Source organism: Mustela lutreola, chromosome 4, assembly GCF_030435805.1.
Source record: "Mustela lutreola isolate mMusLut2 chromosome 4, mMusLut2.pri, whole genome shotgun sequence".
Taxonomy (NCBI): domain Eukaryota; kingdom Metazoa; phylum Chordata; class Mammalia; order Carnivora; family Mustelidae; genus Mustela; species Mustela lutreola.
Genome location: NC_081293.1, coordinates 53,105,905 through 53,126,187, shown reverse-complemented (window position 1 = coordinate 53,126,187; position 20,283 = coordinate 53,105,905). Strand labels below are relative to the sequence as shown.

Sequence of the window (20,283 nt, the reverse complement as noted above, 5' to 3'; positions counted from 1 at the left end):
ATCAAAAATTTACATATGAATAGATGCAGAGGATGGATTCTAAAGGAGCACCAAACTGTAGAAATTAACTACACACAGGGAAAGTAAAAGTTAAGTGTTAAGGATACAATGAAACATTACATATTATTCAGAATAGCTGTGGAGGAAAGAAAGTCAGTAGCAATACGCAAAAATCCTGAGTAAAACAGGAGTAATTCATTTTAAGCAAAGATTTCAGGCCTATTTCAAATTTAACTGGCAGTACTTTTAAAGGTTATGAGTTCTGTGAATGATTGCTGAACTGCAGGACAGGAAGTCAGAGATGGTCTTCTCTAACTCAGAAGTGTCATCTTTGAATATAAAGGGATATAATATATAGAAAAAATTGATACTGGATATTAACTTATATTTTACCATCACTACTACTAGCTTTGGTAGACATTCAAATTTACAATTTAGAAAGATCTGAACTTTTCAGTTTGCTTTCATTGTTAAGTTACATTTTTTTAGAAGCCTTAAAATGTTTCTAAGGTTCAAGGTGAAACCTTAAAAAACACTTCTGTGGTGCACAGTTACGAAGAAGGACTAGAAAGAGGTTCTTATTCAACAGTTAGGAAGTGGTCTGTGAGGCACTGGGTGATTTTTCTACCACTCTTACTGTATACCACTTTTCAGCATTCTGTTCCTTTCTCTCACTTCCTTCTTCTTTTTAATCTTTACCATCAACCCATAATTCTTCTAGTTTGTTAATGATGTTTTATGTTTACCCAAGAATCCCAGTGATGGACCTAAGGTCTGAGGAACATACTAGTTAAGCTCTTAATTTAGAGATGCAGAGTTTTCATAAAACAGTAACATCCAAAAGAACCTTTAAAGGTATGCAGTGCACAGTAGCTTTAAGGATAGTTCAAGGACTGCTATGTATGCAAGCTGATAATACAGCAACTGCAAGCTGTAATAATCAACAATTTGAGTTCTATTTGCTACCTGGAATAAGGCAAGTATATACAGTTCAAATTAAATGAATGCTTTGTAAGGTGCATCTTTTATAATTATTATTGAAAACTGTTAAGTCATTATATGATATTATAAAATGTTGAGCAATATCCTAATTTCCCTCAATTTGCAAAATTTCATACTTATTTTGATTATGGAAAAGAAAGGAACGTGATGGCAAGAAAATACAGTATCATGAATATTCTTTCTCTTATTGTTAAAACACCCAATAAATTCCCAATACTACTATAATAAAACTCTACATAGTAACATTTTCTTTCAACTAAAAGTTAAATGAAATAGTGATTTTAAATATTAGATTTAGGAGGCCTATAATAGGCACCCAAAGTACTCTAGTTTTCAGTTATTAATGCTTATGTAAGACAAATGTAACCAAAGTTAAAAAAAAAAAGGAAATTTATGAAGACAAGAATTTAATTTATCAAATTACCATGAACCATCCACGAGATAATCTCTGAAGGCTATATATCCCAGACCTATTAACAGGATTTTCTGATTTGCATGACGTCAAATCAGACTACATGTTCCAAATAAAACCCAACACAGAGATAGGAGCAGCGGCCCATGCATGGAATTTATTGTGTGCTACTGTTTATAAAATACTCGAATAGTCCTGCACATGCATAATATTTCCAACTTAGACAGGAGACCATACAGGGTGCACTTTCTGGCAAACAAAACAATAAATGGTTCCGCTGCCTGGAGCTCTGAGTTGTATTCCAGGGCATGAGGGAAGCAGGCCACCAAAGTAAAGGGAAATACCAAACTACAGTGGCAATCAATACAGGTCAATAATTGTGAAAAATTAGCACATGGTTCCATTTAGTTTAACCAAGCAGTTCTGTAACTATCAAAAGAAAAGGTTCAACATGCAATCTTGACTTTTATGCTTCCACTAACATCTGAATGATTGAACAGAACCATTGCTTCTATGCTGCATTGCTTAATCAAAAACACTTCCAGAACATTTTAAAATTTCCTTTGCATCAAAACATAAAAATGATAGAAAGCCAGCAGCAAATCACCCTGGTGGCTATTTAAGCAACTTGAGTACTCACAATAAACTAAAATTTCTCATAACATCTAGGTAACCTATACATGTCGTACCTGTACATCATAGGTCTATATATTAAATATTTGCAAAATGAAAACATGCATACACAAAATACGTCAAGTTTTACAGACATGATTTGAATTAAAATTTACTTTGACAATGTACAAACTTCTTTTAAAGTACCTTAAATGAGTAATTCTGTAATTCTTCATAATTTTGAAATTTAGAGGTTTTCTTCTTAAATCTCTGGGGTGTAAATTTCAAAAGATCTGGGCAAAAAAGATTCTAAATTAGTTTTTGGATTTGTGTTCAAGAGTGTCTGCCTAGAAATAGGTTATGCATTCATAATTGAAAAATACCAAGACTATATTACAGAATTAGCCACATTTAAGAACTATAGACCTGAGGTCAGCATTTGTATAAATGCCAACTGGTTTTCTCAGCATTTTGCCCATAATTCAAAATACAGCTTAGTAACCTCAGAAATGTATTTTAAGACCATGCTAATTCATCCTTTAAAGACATTTCATGGGGGGAAAAAAAAGTCCACATTAGCTCTTAGGATTGCATTTGAAGTCATGGTTAAAAAACAAAATCTAATTCTACTGAGGGGAAAAGAAATCTCATTTGTAAACTTAAATGTGTGAACCACAAGCATAAATGGAGGTATAGTTGCCCTCCACTGGAAATTGCCCCAAGCCCCTTGCTCACTGCCCTCCACCTTGGCAGCGATGTCTCAATCTTATCAGATATCACCACATGTCCCAGGGCCCTCAAGCCTCCATCCAGGAAGGGGGCTGGGGTCTCAAAAAGCACAATGGTTTCTCCAGAGGGACTGTGACATTTACAGTCAGCTTGGCCGACCCCTCCAGATCCTGGGGGTGATCTGTCCATTTGGGGCCCGAGATGTGAGAGTCCCTGGGAAGCCGTGGGTCACTGGGCACTATGGTTGCCAGTCCCGTGGTTCTCAGTGGCATGTGCGGTGTTCAGGGAATTGAAACCATCTTGCTGTACAGCATCTTTCCGGGGTGGCATTCTCTCATTGATCCTATCCAAACCCTTTGCCTCTTCAAAACTGCAGATTCTATGTGGTGGAGAGAATCCTCGTATTGCTTAACAAAATGCAAATTTGAAAGTCAGTAATAGAAAAACATTTCTGAGATTTCACAAACATAATTAATGATTTTTAAGAAGAAAGAAATTAGCTGTATGTAGCAATATTTAAATCTTATTTTAACTGAATCCTACCCCCATTCCAGACTTCCCCTTAAAATGTGAAATCTTTAAACCTAAATATAAACACAATAGTTTCATAGATGAAAAGTGTTAGCATAGCTTTTAAAAGAGAACTCACAAAAATAACCCTTCCCTGGCCCCCAAATTAACTTACAGGCAATGGTCTCAGGGTCTCAGTCTGACTTCTACTATACCAAGTTTCTCCTACCTCAGACCTTAAAATCACCAGTGACTATCACAGTAAGGCAGCAACAAGAGTAAGGGCAAGTGAGGAGGCTAAACAAGGTTAACCTTGACATACAAATTTGTACCAAGGGCTTGGGAGGAGAAAGAGGCAAACTATGTTAAAATTTAGCAGATCAGAACTATCTTGGAGGTCAAGGTATCATCACCCTATCACCACCAGAATGAAATGAAAAAGGTGGGAAATGCCTCCAGGAGTTAGATCTGTATTTGGCTGATAGTAAAAAGTATTCAGTTTCATATTTTTAAGAAATGTCTTCCTTAATTCAATGGCCATTCACTGCATGTTCTTTGGAAACCCAAATCAAAGTAAATGACAATCCTCCTCCAATTGTTTTAATTTCTCATTCACTTCATCTGGAATGATGCTTTTTCTACTATTAAACTGTACATACAAAAGATTTCCATACCACTGGTTATAATCTGGTTGCTTTATAATATGTGCAATTCCTGGGACTCAAAGTCTGTGCATGTGAACCAAATAAATGGTTGGAACAGCAAAGCATTTAGTGATGTTATATCAAGCCAACATATGATATATATGAATAAATGTTATCAGCAAACTCTAGGCCAAACAGAAAAAAAAAAAAAAAATCATAGTGACAGCTCCTGTACTCTCAGGTGAATTACTGAAAACGAGTAAAAACTAACTCAAACCTATACCTAGAGGGGGTTTCATTTGGGGGAAAAATTATCTAAATAGCATAGAAACATGCAAAATGTAGAATAGACCTTTCTTTGCAACTTCAAATGCTATAATAATATAGCATAACATGCTGTACTCTAAAGAATTCAGGAATGGTAAATGCTGGTTGTGCACAATACTGGAAAAGGGAAAAACCAGATTATCACTATGGAAATTGGTCCTTGTAATTTAAAAAATTTTTTTAAAAAGGAAAAGAAAAGAAAGGAAAAGAAAAAAAAGAGGAATGTGACTATTAAACTTGATGAGTCAGTGAGCCTGATTCATCTTGGGCTGTGCAAACTAGGAGTAAAACACACCCATAGGACATTCTCTGATGCCCACCCACACACCACAGATCTCTGCCCAGCGCAAGGACTCTGATCGTACCTTTTTCAGCCTCAATAGCCTCAACTGTGGCTGTACAGAAGTGAGCAGAGGCATGCAAAATGAATGAGAGAGATGAGAAGGGTCATATTGTACAGCAGAAAAGGCAATGATCACGTAAAATATCACAGTATCCCATACTACATCATCATTTACAATTTAACATAAATAGTAACCATATTAGAAAGCCCCATCCAATCCCCCAATTCCTGACACAGCACAGTTTACACACAGCACTATGACAACACCGCTCAGAGCACAGAACACATGGACCTAATATAAACACAGACACCTCAGCACCCATGCAGATGCACTCCGGTATTAATTACCTATTGTGAATTCAGTATTTTGATGGCCTTAGAACTTTTCAACATATTTATTATATCACATCCATCACAATCACAAGGGAATTCTCTATGGTTAAATTATGATGGCAGAATTGTAGCAGAAGAGCAAACAGAAGATTCTCCCCCCTCCCCCATCTAACTGAAACAATTCTCATTATCAATTGTTCCACAAGATATAAAGTAGAAGGGTCAGTAATGCTTTTCCTTTTGCTTCTAATTCATAAGGCATAGCAAAAGCTGCAGACGTCAGTACGGCCATAATGAAACTTAAGGGCTATAAACCTGGTGAATTACTCTAAGCAGAACAGTTCTGTAGCTCTGTTGATTATGGATAACCTAAAAAGACCCTTCTTGTCTTCCAGGTACTTCCTTTCTATTCTAACACTGGTGTCCCAAATATCTAAAGATATTAATATCTATAGCCTTTTTAAAAAGCTATTTATGTTCAGTTTATCATGAACTCAAATCTGCCTCAGGTACTAATAGCATGCATTCTCAAATGAAGATAAAAAGGACAATATATATCTTTTCAAGCCCATCTACCAAGAGAGGAATCAAGATAAAAGTGAGGTCTTATAGGCAATAAATCCTAATTACTGTATGATATGGACATATACATAGGTCATATAAGGGAGAAATGCACTCAGTAGTACAGCTTGTCTCTGGCCCATTTAAAGAATCACAACATTATTTAGTCATACATTTTGTAGTGAAACATCCTTTTGGCTCATTTCTGGGTTCAAACTGTACACAGCACTCACGCTGAGGACTAGGATCAAAGACTGCAGAGGACAATGTTGCCTGACAATATTGCAAATTCTCCATTTTTTACCCAAAGTGCACACACTCAGAATATTTATAACAATAAGTCCCTCCTTTCTATTTTGCTTCTTCTAAAAGGCCAATTAGAAATAATAAATTTTAGAAATAATAAATTTTGTCCAAAGCAGTTATTAAGGTGAAAGAAAGCTGATTAATCTAGGGAATTAAAGTAGATCTAAATTAGAAATTCATTAATCTTAACCAGATAGTAAAGTGAGTTGGGGACCCAAAAAAAGTAGGATGAACACTAATAAAAAAGAATGAACTTTCCTTAACTGTTAAACTGTATCACAAATCCAAGCAGACATACTTATTGTATACCCACTGTACAAATCACCATTTTAAAAAAACCTAGCTCTGTACACCTGGAATATATTCTTTGTATCTTCCCACACAGAAAACTGGGATAAGTGACCCACCTCTTCTTGAATTGCCCTACAATTTCTATTCTTCAAAATATGGACTATTTTCTTTATAATTTAGACATTGAATGGGTAAAAAAAATAAATGCCTATCAGAATGTTTTAAAGAGCTTATGGTAACAGAAGTGATTTTATATGAAATATTTCATAACTTGTATTATATATGGGAATAAATTAAAAATAAAACCTGATATTACTGTAAGAATTAGTATCTGAGTGCATCAGTAGTTCAAAAGTCTATTAATAAATTTTTCAAATTATGAAATTTAACAACATACTTCTGAAACCATTCTATTATAAGTGAAAGCATGTTCTAGGTCAAATGATATTCTCTTCTCTTTCTAGAAGCTTCTAAATGCTCCTAATCCTTTTGAGGACACAAAATACATATCACACTCAAAATTGCATACCATGTCAAGCGTGAATGTTTAAAATTGAATAAAAGGTCATTTGAAGCTTAAGCATTAAGCTGAAAAGAGATTTTATAATTGCAAAGTTCAATCTGAAAGACACTGTTTTTCCTCTATTTGTTTTCAGTTTTATAGGGCATTCTGACAGGGCCTTAGTAAGTTTATGTTCAGCGCTGTCACAAACTGTGTTCCTCAATACTACATGGGATAAATAATGAAGAAGAACTTGGCATTACTTAAAGAGATGGCCACATACTTTCCCATATATGTCCTGGTGAAGGTAGCATTATAGGGCTAGCTCCCAAATAAATTTCCTTGAAAAAAATGTACATAAAATATATCAATTCCTATTCCAAAAGAGCTGTGTAGTTTGTGAAAACACTCAAGAAATCTAAATTAAGGTTATTGAGAAGGCAATTGGACTATTTTCTGAAGACAGGACTGAGGTATTAGAATTTGAAAACCTTCTTTTTGTAATATTTAACTCTGAGTTATTCATATCAGAGAACATGTCTACTATGATATTAGAAAAAAAATTTAAATCACTCAGATGCAGCTTCTGTAGGAGTCTTGTTATGTGCTTCAAAATGGGTTTATCTTATTATGCTAGGAAAATTGCTCCACACTATGAAGAGCCATCGCTGGCACAGCTAGGGAGCTATCTAGTTTCCCAAATTAGACCCCTTAAACTCAGCACTGTCCTGTAATTCACTCTGTGGGAATACAATCCCTATAGGAAAGCTGTCCTTCAAACCTTTCCTGCAGCTGGAGGTAAGGTCAAAGTTGGAAGACTGGGCTTCAGGCTGCATGAAAATTAAGAATGAGAAATGCTGAGCTGCCAACAAAGCATGTAATTAGCAGGTACTAATTGTGACATCTGAAAGAAAGGTTTGCTGTAGATACAACATCAAAGTAATAATATATCCAAGGATAACGGAGATGACTGCACTGGAGATTTATTAAAGCATAAGGCCTTTCATTTTTTTCTTTCATGAACAAAAAAGAGAAAGAATATAACATATTTCAAACTACTAAAGTTCATCCTTTTCTATTAACACTTGTTTTTGCTAGTTTTCTTGAATGTTTAAGGGCTTAGCTTTAGCGAAATTCTTTTTAGCTCCCTTTGCTAATGTCTATAATATAGTAAGAAAAATGAAGAGCAAGGAATATAAAGAAAATCAAAGCAGGTTTTCTTTTAATAAAAAAAAAAAAAAAAGGAAACATCACTCAGAATGAAAATTTGAAACTATCATTTTAAAACATAGCTGTACTTCTCACATATATCGTGGTGGTAGCAGACAACACACTAACATATAAAATAGAACATGTATAGGCTAGAAGGAGAAATTATTTACTACAGGAAAAATGTGCTTATTTATTTAGGCATTTATTATGAGACTGAGTGAAATGAGACTGTGAAAAGTCAATCTACTTTAAATTTATTCAAAAATTTGAATTATTTATTTTTTGTCTTAAAAAAATTCACTAATTTTAACACCAGGAAGAAAGTTAGTCATGACTGAAGAAAACATCAGATCTGTTCCTGCCTGTTTCAATAGAGCACTGACCCCTGGAGGGCTGTCAAAAGTGGCTACAATAAAACATAGATTAAAGCTATTCCATATCACATTTTTTGCTTTCCAACCACAAGGGAAAGAAATCTAGACTTTGAGTTTTTGTGTATACTCTAAAACATTCACATCACTCTTCTATTTAATATGTAATGGGCTTTCAAAAGTTAACCCAGTATTTACACAAATATTTACGCCAAAAAAATAAGTTTTTTTTTTTAAATATAAAATATTCAATGAGCCAGATTACAGGAATGCTTTACGTATAATTCTTTTTATTTTCATGCAAAATAAAGGCACACTTAATAACACCCTTTCAATTTTGACTTACAGGATTTAAGTTCAACCCCTTATAACAATGACTTAATATCTAACGTTACATTCATGTTCAGAATGCACAAAGTACAGCAACAAATGCAGCAAACCTCAAAACAAGGTGCTACAAAGTTGCTTCTACATCAAAAGACAGACAAGCGTCTGGAAGAGTAATTTAATTTAACATACTTTTACAGACATACAGCTAACCTAAAGAAAGACAGACAGATTTAGGAAAGCAGCTACATCTGCAGAGGAAGAAAACAGCATGTTACAGACAGTCAATTATACATAGAACATTTGACAAACACCACAGAAAACAAACTTTGGCATCATTTACCAGGGTACAAAACCTTGCACAAATCTTTTGGCAAGTGAAGTGCATAAGTAATGTTTGGGGCCCAAGCAGACTGTTAATTCTAAAATTAAGTATCTGAAAATATAAGCATAGTCTAATACAATTACATAACTCAAAAAAATAAAAAATAAGAAACTTGGAATTACATTTCCATTTTAGTAATATGGATATCCTTGATTGACATTCTGAAACTGGGGCTTTTAAAAGAAAAGGGTGTATTAGACAAACAAAAATAAATAAATATTTAGACATTATGATATGAGCCGTTCCCATATCATTTCACTGAAAGCTGAGAGACTGACCATTATTTTCAGTTGAAAGTAATACCTATTCTATCAATTTTCTGCCCTGGTCATGTTATTAAGCAGACACTCCCTACCATATAGTATTCTGCCTGTGTCAGCTGCTGAGACAGGAACTAAAAAGCAGAAGGAATTCCCTGCATGCATTATGTGTATTGTTAGCAAAAGAGTGAGGTGTGCCCCAGTCCATCTGAGGCACAGCAAGTTGCATAACATCATTACCACTTTGCAGGGTCTGTCGTCCTCCAGCCAACACTCCACTAGGCAACATCCCTGTGGGAGTCAGGCCCTTGAGTGTCAGCACACTTTCACTCTCCTCCCTATAGCAAAGAGACATAACAAAAAACATCAGAGACTTCCAACAAGGGCACTTGGGTGGCTCACTGAGTTAAAGCCTCTGCCTTTAGCTCAAGTCATGACCCCCGGGTCCTGGGATTGAGCCCCACATCAGATGCTCTGCTTGGCAAGGAGCCTGCTTCCCCCTCTCTCTCTGCCTGCCTCTCTGCCTACTTGTGATCTCTGTCAAATAATAAAATCTTAAAAAAAAAAAAGTTTGTAGGGGGGGGATGTAAAAAAAAAAAAAAGTTTGTAGTTTAAAAGAGGAGATGGGGCCCAGAGGTTAGGCCATGTAAATAATTTATGACATTCAATGTTATTACCCAAAGTATTTTCCTCAAGTCCAAGATATTCTCTTCCATATTTTAAATGTTTGAGATAAGAGGGTACGCCTTACAAGTGAGGCATATATTGTTTTTCCTAAGAAGCTTTATTAAATATATGATGAGATTGATAATCAATGAGAATCATACAATTGAGAAAATACTTTTTTTTTTTTTTTAAGTTAAAGATTTTGGGGGCACCTGGGTGACTCAGTTGGTTAAGTGACTGCCTTCTGCTCAGGTTATGATCCTGGAGTCCCAGGATCAAGTCCCACATCAGACTCCAGAGCAGGGAGTCTGCTTCTCCCTTTGACGCTCCCCCTTCCCATGCTCCCTCTCGCGTGCTCTCTCTCTCTCTCTCTCTCTCAAATAAATAAATAAAATCTCAAAGATTATTTATTTATTTGACACAGAGAGACAGAGAGAGAGAGGGAACACAAGCAGGGGGCATGGGAGAGGGAGAAGCAAGCTTCCCACTGAACAGGGAGCCCAATGCAGGGCTCCATCCCAGGACCCTGGGATCATGGCCTGAGCCAAAGGCAGATGTTTAATGATTGAGCCACCCAGGCACCACAAGAAAATATGGTTATTTCTATAGCATAAAGTTCAAATGTCTGATATAACCAGTTTTGCAAACACATTTTTAAGGACTGACTCATTTACGTGTGCCTTTAATCCTAGTCTTCCTGAATTCACCCTAAGAAGATTGTGGCTCCAACAAAAGGAACTTCCTATATGGACGAGTAAGTCCATCAGGCATACTCTAAAAGGTACCCTCTCCTTATCCTACTCTAATTTTCAAGGTGTAGAACTAGTGCTTTCATCACAGAAAGGTAACACATACTCCAAGTGAGCAATAGTAATCACTAGGGTCAAAAACCCTAGTTTCAAAGGGAACTGTGTTCCCCTCTTCACTATATAAATGTAAAACTAACTTCTTTATAGGAAGAATGTTACTAAATTGCTTTTGGGTGTCTGCTTATAGCAAAGTACAATAAAAGAATTTCTGTAAAGCAAATAATCAGGAAAATATATCATTACCTGAGAACAGAGAAGACCCTTGCCATCTTGCCAATTGCTCGAATTTTGTTTCTTATGATTTCTTTCCGGGCTGCAGCTGAACCTACTTTCAATGGAATAAATAGAAAAAAAGACTCAAGTTTAGGGCATCCACATTTGCATCATTCTATTAACTATACCACGCTCATCTTAACCCATCAAACCCTCTGCCACCAGCTCACATGGAGGAGATTAGGTGAACTCATGCCAGAAAGCCTCTCACTCCTTCAATGTTTAACTTAGCACTGGTCTAATACTGGGGTCTGATACAGATACAAATGAAAAGTAATCCACAAACATGACTCTCACAGTACTGCTAGTCATTAAAACAGCAATGGGAAAGAAACTAGAACCCAACTTGTACCACAAACCAGAGGGGGGGAAAAAGGGTAACAATCCTATAGTCTTTAATTCTCATGAGGGCCTATGCATGCAGACTAACAGACAAGAATTGGTAATAACTCTGTATAGGCTTCTGTTATAAAAGCCTCTGACATGCAGGCTGGAAATATCCCATCTTACTAAGACAGAGTAAGTTCCTTGTTCAAAGTGGGTTTAAAAACAATGGTATGAGATAACTACTGTGCAGATGACGATGAACTAAGGACCATACCAGCATATCAATTATAATGCACATCTTAACCTCATGAACTAAATGTCCTCAAGATCATGCAAATATATAGTTCTTACATCCCTAGATGAGTATGACACAAGGAGAGTGAGCAATGAGAAAAGATTCCCTAAAAAACATGGCCAAAGGATCACTCATGTTTCCTCTCTACAGGGTTAGCTGTATTGCCTATCACCAACACAGAAGAGAATAATAGAACATAATAACTCGATCTTCAGTAAAAACTCAAAAGTTCTATCTTCCTTCCCCTGGCCTCCAGAAAGAACAACAACAGCCCAGTCTTGTTATCTCATATACAGCAACTAGAATCACTCTGGACCCAAGAGTGTGTGTGGTTCCTTAGAGCTGTGCTTCAGCATGATGAAAACACATAGAGAAGCACCATGGTTGAGGAGAAAGTAAAAGAAAGGCTAAAAAGACTAGACTAAAAGGGGCTGTAGATATACAGAGGTCTGAACAACCGTTAAGTTTTCTGGCGTAGAGCATCTCATTTAAAATTCAAGCAGCCCACAAATACCATATAATTAAAAACTAAGATGATGACTGGACCTTACTGCAAGGAAACAGAAAAGAAATCCAATTTCAAAGACAAAAACAAAAGACATATTTTAGAGAAAAGAGGCTCCATGACCATGTTTATGATGCTCCAAAGGGTAGTATTATGAGCACTGAAGCTACAGCTCTTGCAAGTTCAAAACTGCGTAGGTGCTATGGTACTATGCAGCTATTTTTAAGATGCAAAAAAAAAAATTACTAAAAGTCCCAGCATCGTAGAACATTAGAATTTGAAGAGACATTAGGAATAATGCAAAGTTTAATCTCCTCATTTTAGAGATGACAAAACCAAGTTTATTAATGGTTTTGTCCAAGGACATAAGGTAACTCTGATTTCTTTGAATTAATTAACATAAACATTGATTTAAAATTGATGGAATTTTAAAAATAGCTAGACTGGGGGAGAGGAGTATGGGGATAGGAGAGGATGGCTGCAATGAGGTACATTCATATTTTCGGCCTTAATTTATATATCTGTAAAACTGAATAATATGTAAACTGTACTGATTTCAAGTTTAAAAAATCACTGGAATATAAAAACACTATACAAGTCAGGATTTTAAATCAGTCTACAAACACATCATGCATAATAGTAAAGTAAATGTCCACAGTAAAATTACTCTGGGGAATAAGACAGACAATCAAACACCCCTAATCATGCAGGGAAAAGTACAAAACATTACAAATAAGCAAAAGAATGAAATTTTAAATCAAGAGGAATGAAAAAGAGGGAAAAATATTTCCATGCACAGAAAGACAGATATCTTGGAATATGACTTCTAAAAACATCAAATTCTATCTCAGATAGCACTTACACTAAATTTGCACAAGGCCCAAAAGGACTCTGCATAAATGGTACTCAATGAATGTGCTAACTTACATGGACATGAGGATAACTTATGAAGTCATATTTCAAAACAGTGTTACTCTGTCTGGTCTGTACCTTTTTTATTGCCATATATGAGCCGTTCTTCAGATGGAGAGTCCAGAAAAAAGGAAGTGAATGATGGAGAAAAGGTGGTTGAGACAAATAAAAAGATAGAGATTTAACTTGGCAGTGGTACTGAAGAATGAATGTAGAAAGAAAGGGAGAAAAATGAAGGCCCTCATATTCGAAATTTGAAAAATGTAGTACTGTAGGATCTGGTGAATAAAAGAGGGATGCCACTGGGTAGGACTCTAAAGGAAAGATTTCTTAAAAGATATGTGGTCAGAAGAAATCATGGACAGAATGACTATAATATTTGATGAAAGTAGACAAATTAGGGACAGAAAAAAAAAAACACGTGAAAACACATAAGACTGATAAAAGACTGTGCAAACAACAATCGCACATTTATACTGATACCCCTAAGGAAATGTGTCACCCATGGGAGTATGTTAAGTGAAGGGTAATGACACAAATGACATACAAACTCATGTGGTTCTTCAAGGACACCAACATCTGCAAAATCTGTAGTATATACAGAAAAATGTAGGTAACTTTATAAACTACCTCAATGGAAAATCTTACCCACTTAGAATAACAGAAAGGCTAAGCCTCCCACACTCCATAATAACAAGAACACATAATTTCGAACTTTTGCACATACTCAGGATCAACAGTATGTGCTTTCGTTCCCAATCCAATCTGGGAGCTGGAGGGACATCTTTTTGCAGAAATAGCAACAGACTGCTTCAAAGCAAGTAATAGCTCTAAGAGTAGGCAGCAGAAATGTTTCATTTGAGCTTTCCATATCCTCCATTCTAATGCAAAGATACATGATTCCATTACAGGAAATGCAAAGTTTTAGTTTAGTAAAACTGTAACACATGTGGATTCTGTATTTCCTTTACCAAACTCAAGAAAAAAGATAAATATCTGAAAAAAACAGTATGCATTCTAAATATCACAGAAATCAGTGTTCAGAAATTTTCTTTAATGATTAAATAATACCTCTAAAAGGAATGCTCTGTGCACTTACACATGCAATGTTTTGTTTGAAGGCAAATTGTTTTGTTTAAAGGCAAATTTTTGCCTTTAAAAATAACTCCACGTATACATTAAACACTGCAGAATACCAAGGATCATCACTTAAGTCTTACTCCTTTACCCAACCAATCTCACCTTAAATATGCAAAAACTATTCTTTCCTTCCTGCCACTGGGATATCGCCATTCTTGCTCTCTCCCTTTCCCCACAGAAAAGCTAAACTCTTATTCTGCCTCCACAACAATACCTACACCATCAAGTTTTCTTTCTAAGTCAGATTTCTCCCTGTGCCCAGCTCACTGAATGGTTCTACTGCTGAACAGGAAAAAAGGAAGGAGAGTATGAAAGGCATGCTATCATAGTGAAAGGAAAGGAGAAAAGATATACAGAGTTAAGGGAAAGAAGTATGGGAATATGACTAAGGAAGGGAAATAAACCCAGTTCCAGCAGCTCTTTTCCCTATCCCATCCTAGTATCTACCCTAATCTCCCAATTCCTCCATTCCTCAATGGTCTCCCCCAAGCCATTCTCATTCTTCCATACAAACTCCCAGATTCATATTCTTAAAATTTTCTTGGAGTATCTACTTCTAATATTTGGTATGGAAGGGTGAACAAATGAGGAGTAATTATACCTGCTATGTTGGCAGTGAAGGGAGATCTATTTCTAGTATTCAAAGCTGGAACTCAGTGTATTTTCACACAGAAACACTGTCATAAATGACAGCTTACCAAATTTTAAAATTATTTCCTTTCTACTCCTTCAATCCATGGATGAAAAGATCCTGGGAGGTTAAGTTAACTTCTCCAAAATTACACAGCTACAAAATCTCTTTAATGAGCAAACTTAATTCATCTTTGGAGTGAAAGAATGATATGACAAGTGGATAAATAAGCATAATTTATCACTGAGAGGAAAATGTTAATTAGATACATAAAATCTCATTTGGAATGTAGTAAAATTTTATACATATTCCTGGTTGAATCCCAAGTGATTCAGCCACTGTCCTCGTATAAATCGTAAGTATCTAAACCAAATGTAACGGACTTAACAAGGAAATTTTTTTTTATAGGAAGAGGACTAAAGCATTACCTGTCATTACTACTTAAAATACATTTAAAAAAAATCACTATTAATGATATTGATACAAATTTTTAAAAATTAAAAAATAAAAGTAAAATGTAGAAAAATAAATAACAGTATCAGCCTTATGCAAATGACATTTTTAAAAGTTAAGGAGAACTAAATAAAAATTACTGTAGGAAATAATTCTGCTGATCCAAGTTGTCATAAGATAAACCCACAAGTATATAATATATACCTTACACACAGAATATATGTTAAAAGACACCAGTTGTAATAAGGATATAAAATCCTATAGTATTAATTTAACTTGACAATAACAGATTTTTTCAGAGAAAAACTATGTGATTTTTAAATGGAATAACTGTACATTAAATATATTAAATGTAGTAATTATAGTAGATGAACTAATTATATAGAGCAAGAGATCTTGATCTGAGTTTAGAGAAGTAAATATTAAAACTTCCTAGTGCCCACTTCGGCAGCACATATAATAAAAACTGGAACAATAAAATAAAAACTTCCTAGATGCAGATATAGATTTAATGAGATACCGATTAAAACTATTACTTGATATTTCACAGAATTTGACATACAACAGAAAACTTTATCTGAAGAAATAAGTAAACTATGAACCAAAAATTATTTCAGTCATTATATCAACACCTGTAAGATTATGAAGTAGGTACCATTATCTTCATTTTGAAGATAAAAAAAATAAGACTCAGAAGCTAAAAAATTTGCCTGAGGTCATATAACAACTATGAGAAACTAGAGTCTGAACCCAGACCTAGTCTAACAAGAGAAAAGGGAAAAGGTGGCAGAATAGGGAAAAAGTATTTAACTGCAACTACTTAAAAATTTTACATAAAAGACAAATACAATGAAATATGGTAGAGCTAAAACTTCCACACAAACAAAAGGAGAACTAAAATAAAAAAATATTATTCACTAAGGCCTATTATCGAAACTAAAAACGAATGGATATAATTTATTTCAGTTAACCAAAAAAAACTTACTCAGTTAACAAAAAAAAAGCGTATCTTTGCTTGCCACCAACAGATGGCAGTAGGAGACACTTGTACAGTCACTTTGTACTTTTAACAAATGGGCTTACAAAAGTGTTTAAGAATTAAATCTGTTTGCAAGCAGAGAAATTTCTAAATAGCTTTTACTCAGATTGTACTTAATTAAGTAGTCAAATAAGATATACAGTTTATACACTTGAAAAAGTAGACAGTAATTTTTTTAAATTAAAAATCATTAGGAAATCAAAGAAATCTTAAGTTAAACCAAGTGTAGTTCACTACTACGTAGCTACCAAGCAAAATAAGTAAAAATGACCAAAACTCAATGAGCTGGGACTGTGGAGAAAGAGGTCAATGGATTCATTGCTAAAAGTACTTCGTTATTGGTCCAATTCTTCTGCAAAGTAATCTGGCAGTTCATAGCTAAAATAAGGAAGCTAAAACACATATTTAAGTCCATAATTCTCTTCAAGATATTTATCCCAAGAAAAAAACTATTGTATAAACATATGCATTGCATGCTATTCATAATAAGGACAACTGAAAGCAACGCAAATGACAAAAACACGAGATTAACTATGAAAATTATGGTATATTAATATACTTAGAAATATGTAGCTATTAAGTTGTACCAAAATGTAGACCATGTTTAATATATGGAAACAATTACATACGGATTACAACTATTAAAAGAATGCTGCAACAAAGATGTGAGCAGCATATAGAAGGAAATAAATAGTTCTCAGCTTTAAGATGTTTACGTTTCTGTTTCTCAATGACTTAAAGTTTAAAAAATATTTAAAAAGTTTTAAATTAAAGTTTTAAATAAAAATTTCAAGACATAAAAATAAAAGGAATTTTGTTTTTATGGTATTAAATTATACTATAAATGTACATCAGTGCACTGGTTGGCTTACAGAAGAGCAAACAGCCATATTTAACCTTGTTTCTATGGAAAAGATGCTTCTGAAAATCAAATTAAACCAGTAAGTGGTCTTGTAGAACACAACCACTCATAGGTTGGGAACAGCCTACTTGAGTTTTTGGGAAAAAAACAGTGACAACAACACTGGGGGTTCTGGTATGTTTCTGATGCACTAAGAAGAAACAATGTACCAATGAAACAAAAAGCATTTTTATTCTCCCTCTAAGCAGTGTCCATATTCATGAAGAACCACATTCTTTAGTACTTTCAATTTTCCTTTCCTTCTGTTCTTCCAAATTTCCCTTTTCCCAAAATTCATCTTCCCCATACCAACTGAAAAAAGGTAAAATCGCTAAGAAAAAATCTTAAACAGTATCTAAGAAAATGTCTTGACTCTTATCAATTGGCATAGCCATTTGAGAACAATAACTACATTTGATCACAAAAGAGTGTGTATTGAAGCTGGGCAGTTAAAAGATACCATTTCACAATAAAAAAAATAGTAAAATGAAAAATCATACCATCAAACTGGTCTTCACCTTCAGTCATCAGTTCATCATCAGAGCAAATACTCAGAACATTTACCAACATTTCTGTCACTAATCAAAAATGAAAAAAGAAAAAGAACAGTTACAAGTTAGTGGACCAAATTCAACTGTCTATAAGTACACATACCAGTTATTCATACAATGGTCAATGATTTTTAACCCAAGAAGACATACATTCTGATAGCAAGAATGAAGAAACTAAAAAAATACCAAGGTTTGGGGCATGTGCGTGGCTGAAGTCAGTTAAGCATCCAACTCTGTTTTGGCTCACATCATGATCTCAGGGTTTTTTTTTTTTTTTTTTTAAGATTTTATTTATTTATTTGACAGGGAAAGAGATAGATCACAAGCAGTCAAACAGGCAGGCAGAGGGGGAGGGGGAAACAGGCTCCATGCTGACCCCATAGGCGGCTTGATCACAGGACCCTGAGATCATGACCTGAGCCGAAGGCGGAGTTTTAACCCACTGAACCACCCAGGCACTCCTCGGGGTCTTGAGACTGAGCCTCAAGTTGGGCTCCAAGCTCAGCACGGAGTCTACTTGGGATTCTTTCCCTCTTCCTCTTTCTCCCTCTCTGCCCTTTCCTCTGCTCACGTGCTCTCTCTTTTTCTGTCTCAAATAAATAAAATCTTAAAAAAAACAAACAAAACACAAAGTCTTAAAAATGAAAGAAATTTAATGGATTACAAGTCTTAGAGAGATTCTACACAAAAAATGAAGCCCCCCAGACATGAATAACATCAAAATGTATACATTTAAATTCTTCATCTATGGATATAGCATTTCCTTACAGAGTAAGAAAAAAGTCACAGCACAGTTTCACTGTTTCAAAAAAGCTCTAGAATTATTATTATTACTATTTTTTTAAGAGCAAGAGCATGGGTGGGGAGGGTCAGAGGGAGGAGAGAGAATCCTAAGCAGGCTCCACTTTTGGTGTGAAGCCGGATATGGGGCTCAGATGTCACAACCCTGGGATCATGACCCATCAGATGATTCATCAACTAAGCCACCAAGGAGTACCCAGAATTCAATTTTTTAAAAACTGACTCTAGCAGGTTCCCTAAAACTTAATTCTTAAGATTACTAATGACTAACAACCTGAACCTGTGGTTCTTTCTTAGGCTTACTCCTTTACCATTCTATGTATTTTTCCCTTAGTTTGCAGGGTTCTACTCTTTTGGTTTTCCTACATTTCAGACTATTTCCCCCCTAACTTTAGATATTCTCAAGACTCTCTCTCCACAGTCTTTTGGTGATTTTATATGCTCCTGGCCATTCCATCTGTAACTATACAGTTTCAAGTATCACCTTTGTGAAGATGATTCCGAAGTCTGTATCACTAGTGTTGACCTCTCCTTCAGCCTCCGGATTTCCCTGATGGTTTTATTGCTAACCATCTTCAGCCATTTAATATTGCGTGTTTCTCCTACTAAAATGAAAGCTTCATAAATGCAGGATGATGTTTTGTTTACTATTGTACCTCAGAGTCTAATACAGTGATTGATAGACAATAGGCATCCAATAAATATTTGACAAATGAGTATTTTAAAAAAGAAAGGTATAAGCAAGTTTCAATTAATAAATAAAAATGCCTATTAAATATTAGCCCCTGGATGTCCTAATGATACCTAGAAATGAACACATCCAAAACAAAATTCAATACTGCTCCTATTATTCCTCCTATAAATATATTAATAGCACACCACATGCCAGGCACTGGAAATCAGATACAGAAGGTCCTGTCTCTACCTTGCAGAAGTTTACTAACTACTAAAGGAGTTATTTATATGCAGATATATATATATGCACACACATACCACAGTAAAGTGATAAACCCTATACTATAAAAATGCAGTTATACAAAAAGACCTATAGGGAAAAGAAAGGCTTCTGGTAGAGGAATCATGCAATAGGAGTTTGTCAGGTGGAGAGCGCAGATAAGGCTTTCTAATCATAGGTTAGAAAAAGTATGAAGTAGTCATTATAGAGAACTAAGAGTCCAGAAACCTCACATTTTAATTCAACTGATTTTCAACAAGGGTTCCAAAACAATTCAGTGTGGGAAAAAACAGTCTTTTCAACAACTGGGGCTGGGACAACTGAATATTCACATGCAAAAGGATGAAGCTGAACCCCTCACTATACACCATATACAAATATTAACTAAAAATGAAACAAAGACCAGAGAACCTGGGTGGTTTAGTCGATTAAGTGTCCAACTCTTGATTTCAGATTAGCTCAGCTCAAGATCTCAGGGTTGTGAGGCTGAGTCTCACATCTGGCTCTGTACTGGATATGGAGCCTGCTTGGGATTCTCTCTCTCCCTCTCCATCTGCCCCTTACCCTCACTCTTCCAACTGTCTCTCTCTCTCTCAAAAACAAAAACAAAAAAGATCAAAGGCCTTCATATAAAAGTTAAACTATAAAAGTCTTAGAAGATATCATAGAGGAAAATCATTAGTTTGGATTGGGCAACAGTTTATTAAACATGATCCCCAAAACACATGCAACAACAAAAAAAATAAATTCATCAAATTCTGAATGTGGAATTCATCAAAATTTAAAACTCTTATGCTTCAAAGGACACCATCAAGAAAGTGAAGACAACTCAAGGAACAAGGAGAAATACTTACAAATGATATATCTTATAAGGAACTTGCACCTAGAATACACAAGG

General features: G+C 35.1%; 1 protein-coding gene across 7 annotated transcripts in view; it reads right to left on the bottom strand.

Moving 5' to 3' along the window:
* Nucleotides 1-1,545: 1,545 nt before the first annotated feature.
* PPP3CB (protein phosphatase 3 catalytic subunit beta) overlaps nucleotides 1,546-20,283 on the bottom strand; it is a 54,831-nt gene continuing 36,093 nt past the window's right edge. Inside the window, exons 10-15 of one of the 7 annotated variants that reach the window (XM_059169926.1) lie at nucleotides 17,579-17,656; nucleotides 12,993-13,019; nucleotides 10,846-10,930; nucleotides 9,368-9,465; nucleotides 4,602-4,631; nucleotides 1,546-3,162 (exon numbers count right to left, since the gene is read on the bottom strand). In XM_059169926.1, coding sequence (XP_059025909.1) covers nucleotides 2,984-3,162; nucleotides 4,602-4,631; nucleotides 9,368-9,465; nucleotides 10,846-10,930; nucleotides 12,993-13,019; nucleotides 17,579-17,656 — 497 coding nt within the window. In that variant the 3' untranslated portion in view covers nucleotides 1,546-2,983. The remainder of the gene's footprint in view (nucleotides 3,163-4,601; nucleotides 4,632-9,367; nucleotides 9,466-10,845; nucleotides 10,931-12,992; nucleotides 13,020-17,578; nucleotides 17,657-20,283) is intronic. The other 6 variants (XM_059169927.1, XM_059169930.1, XM_059169928.1 and 3 more) reach the window with 6 other exon arrangements.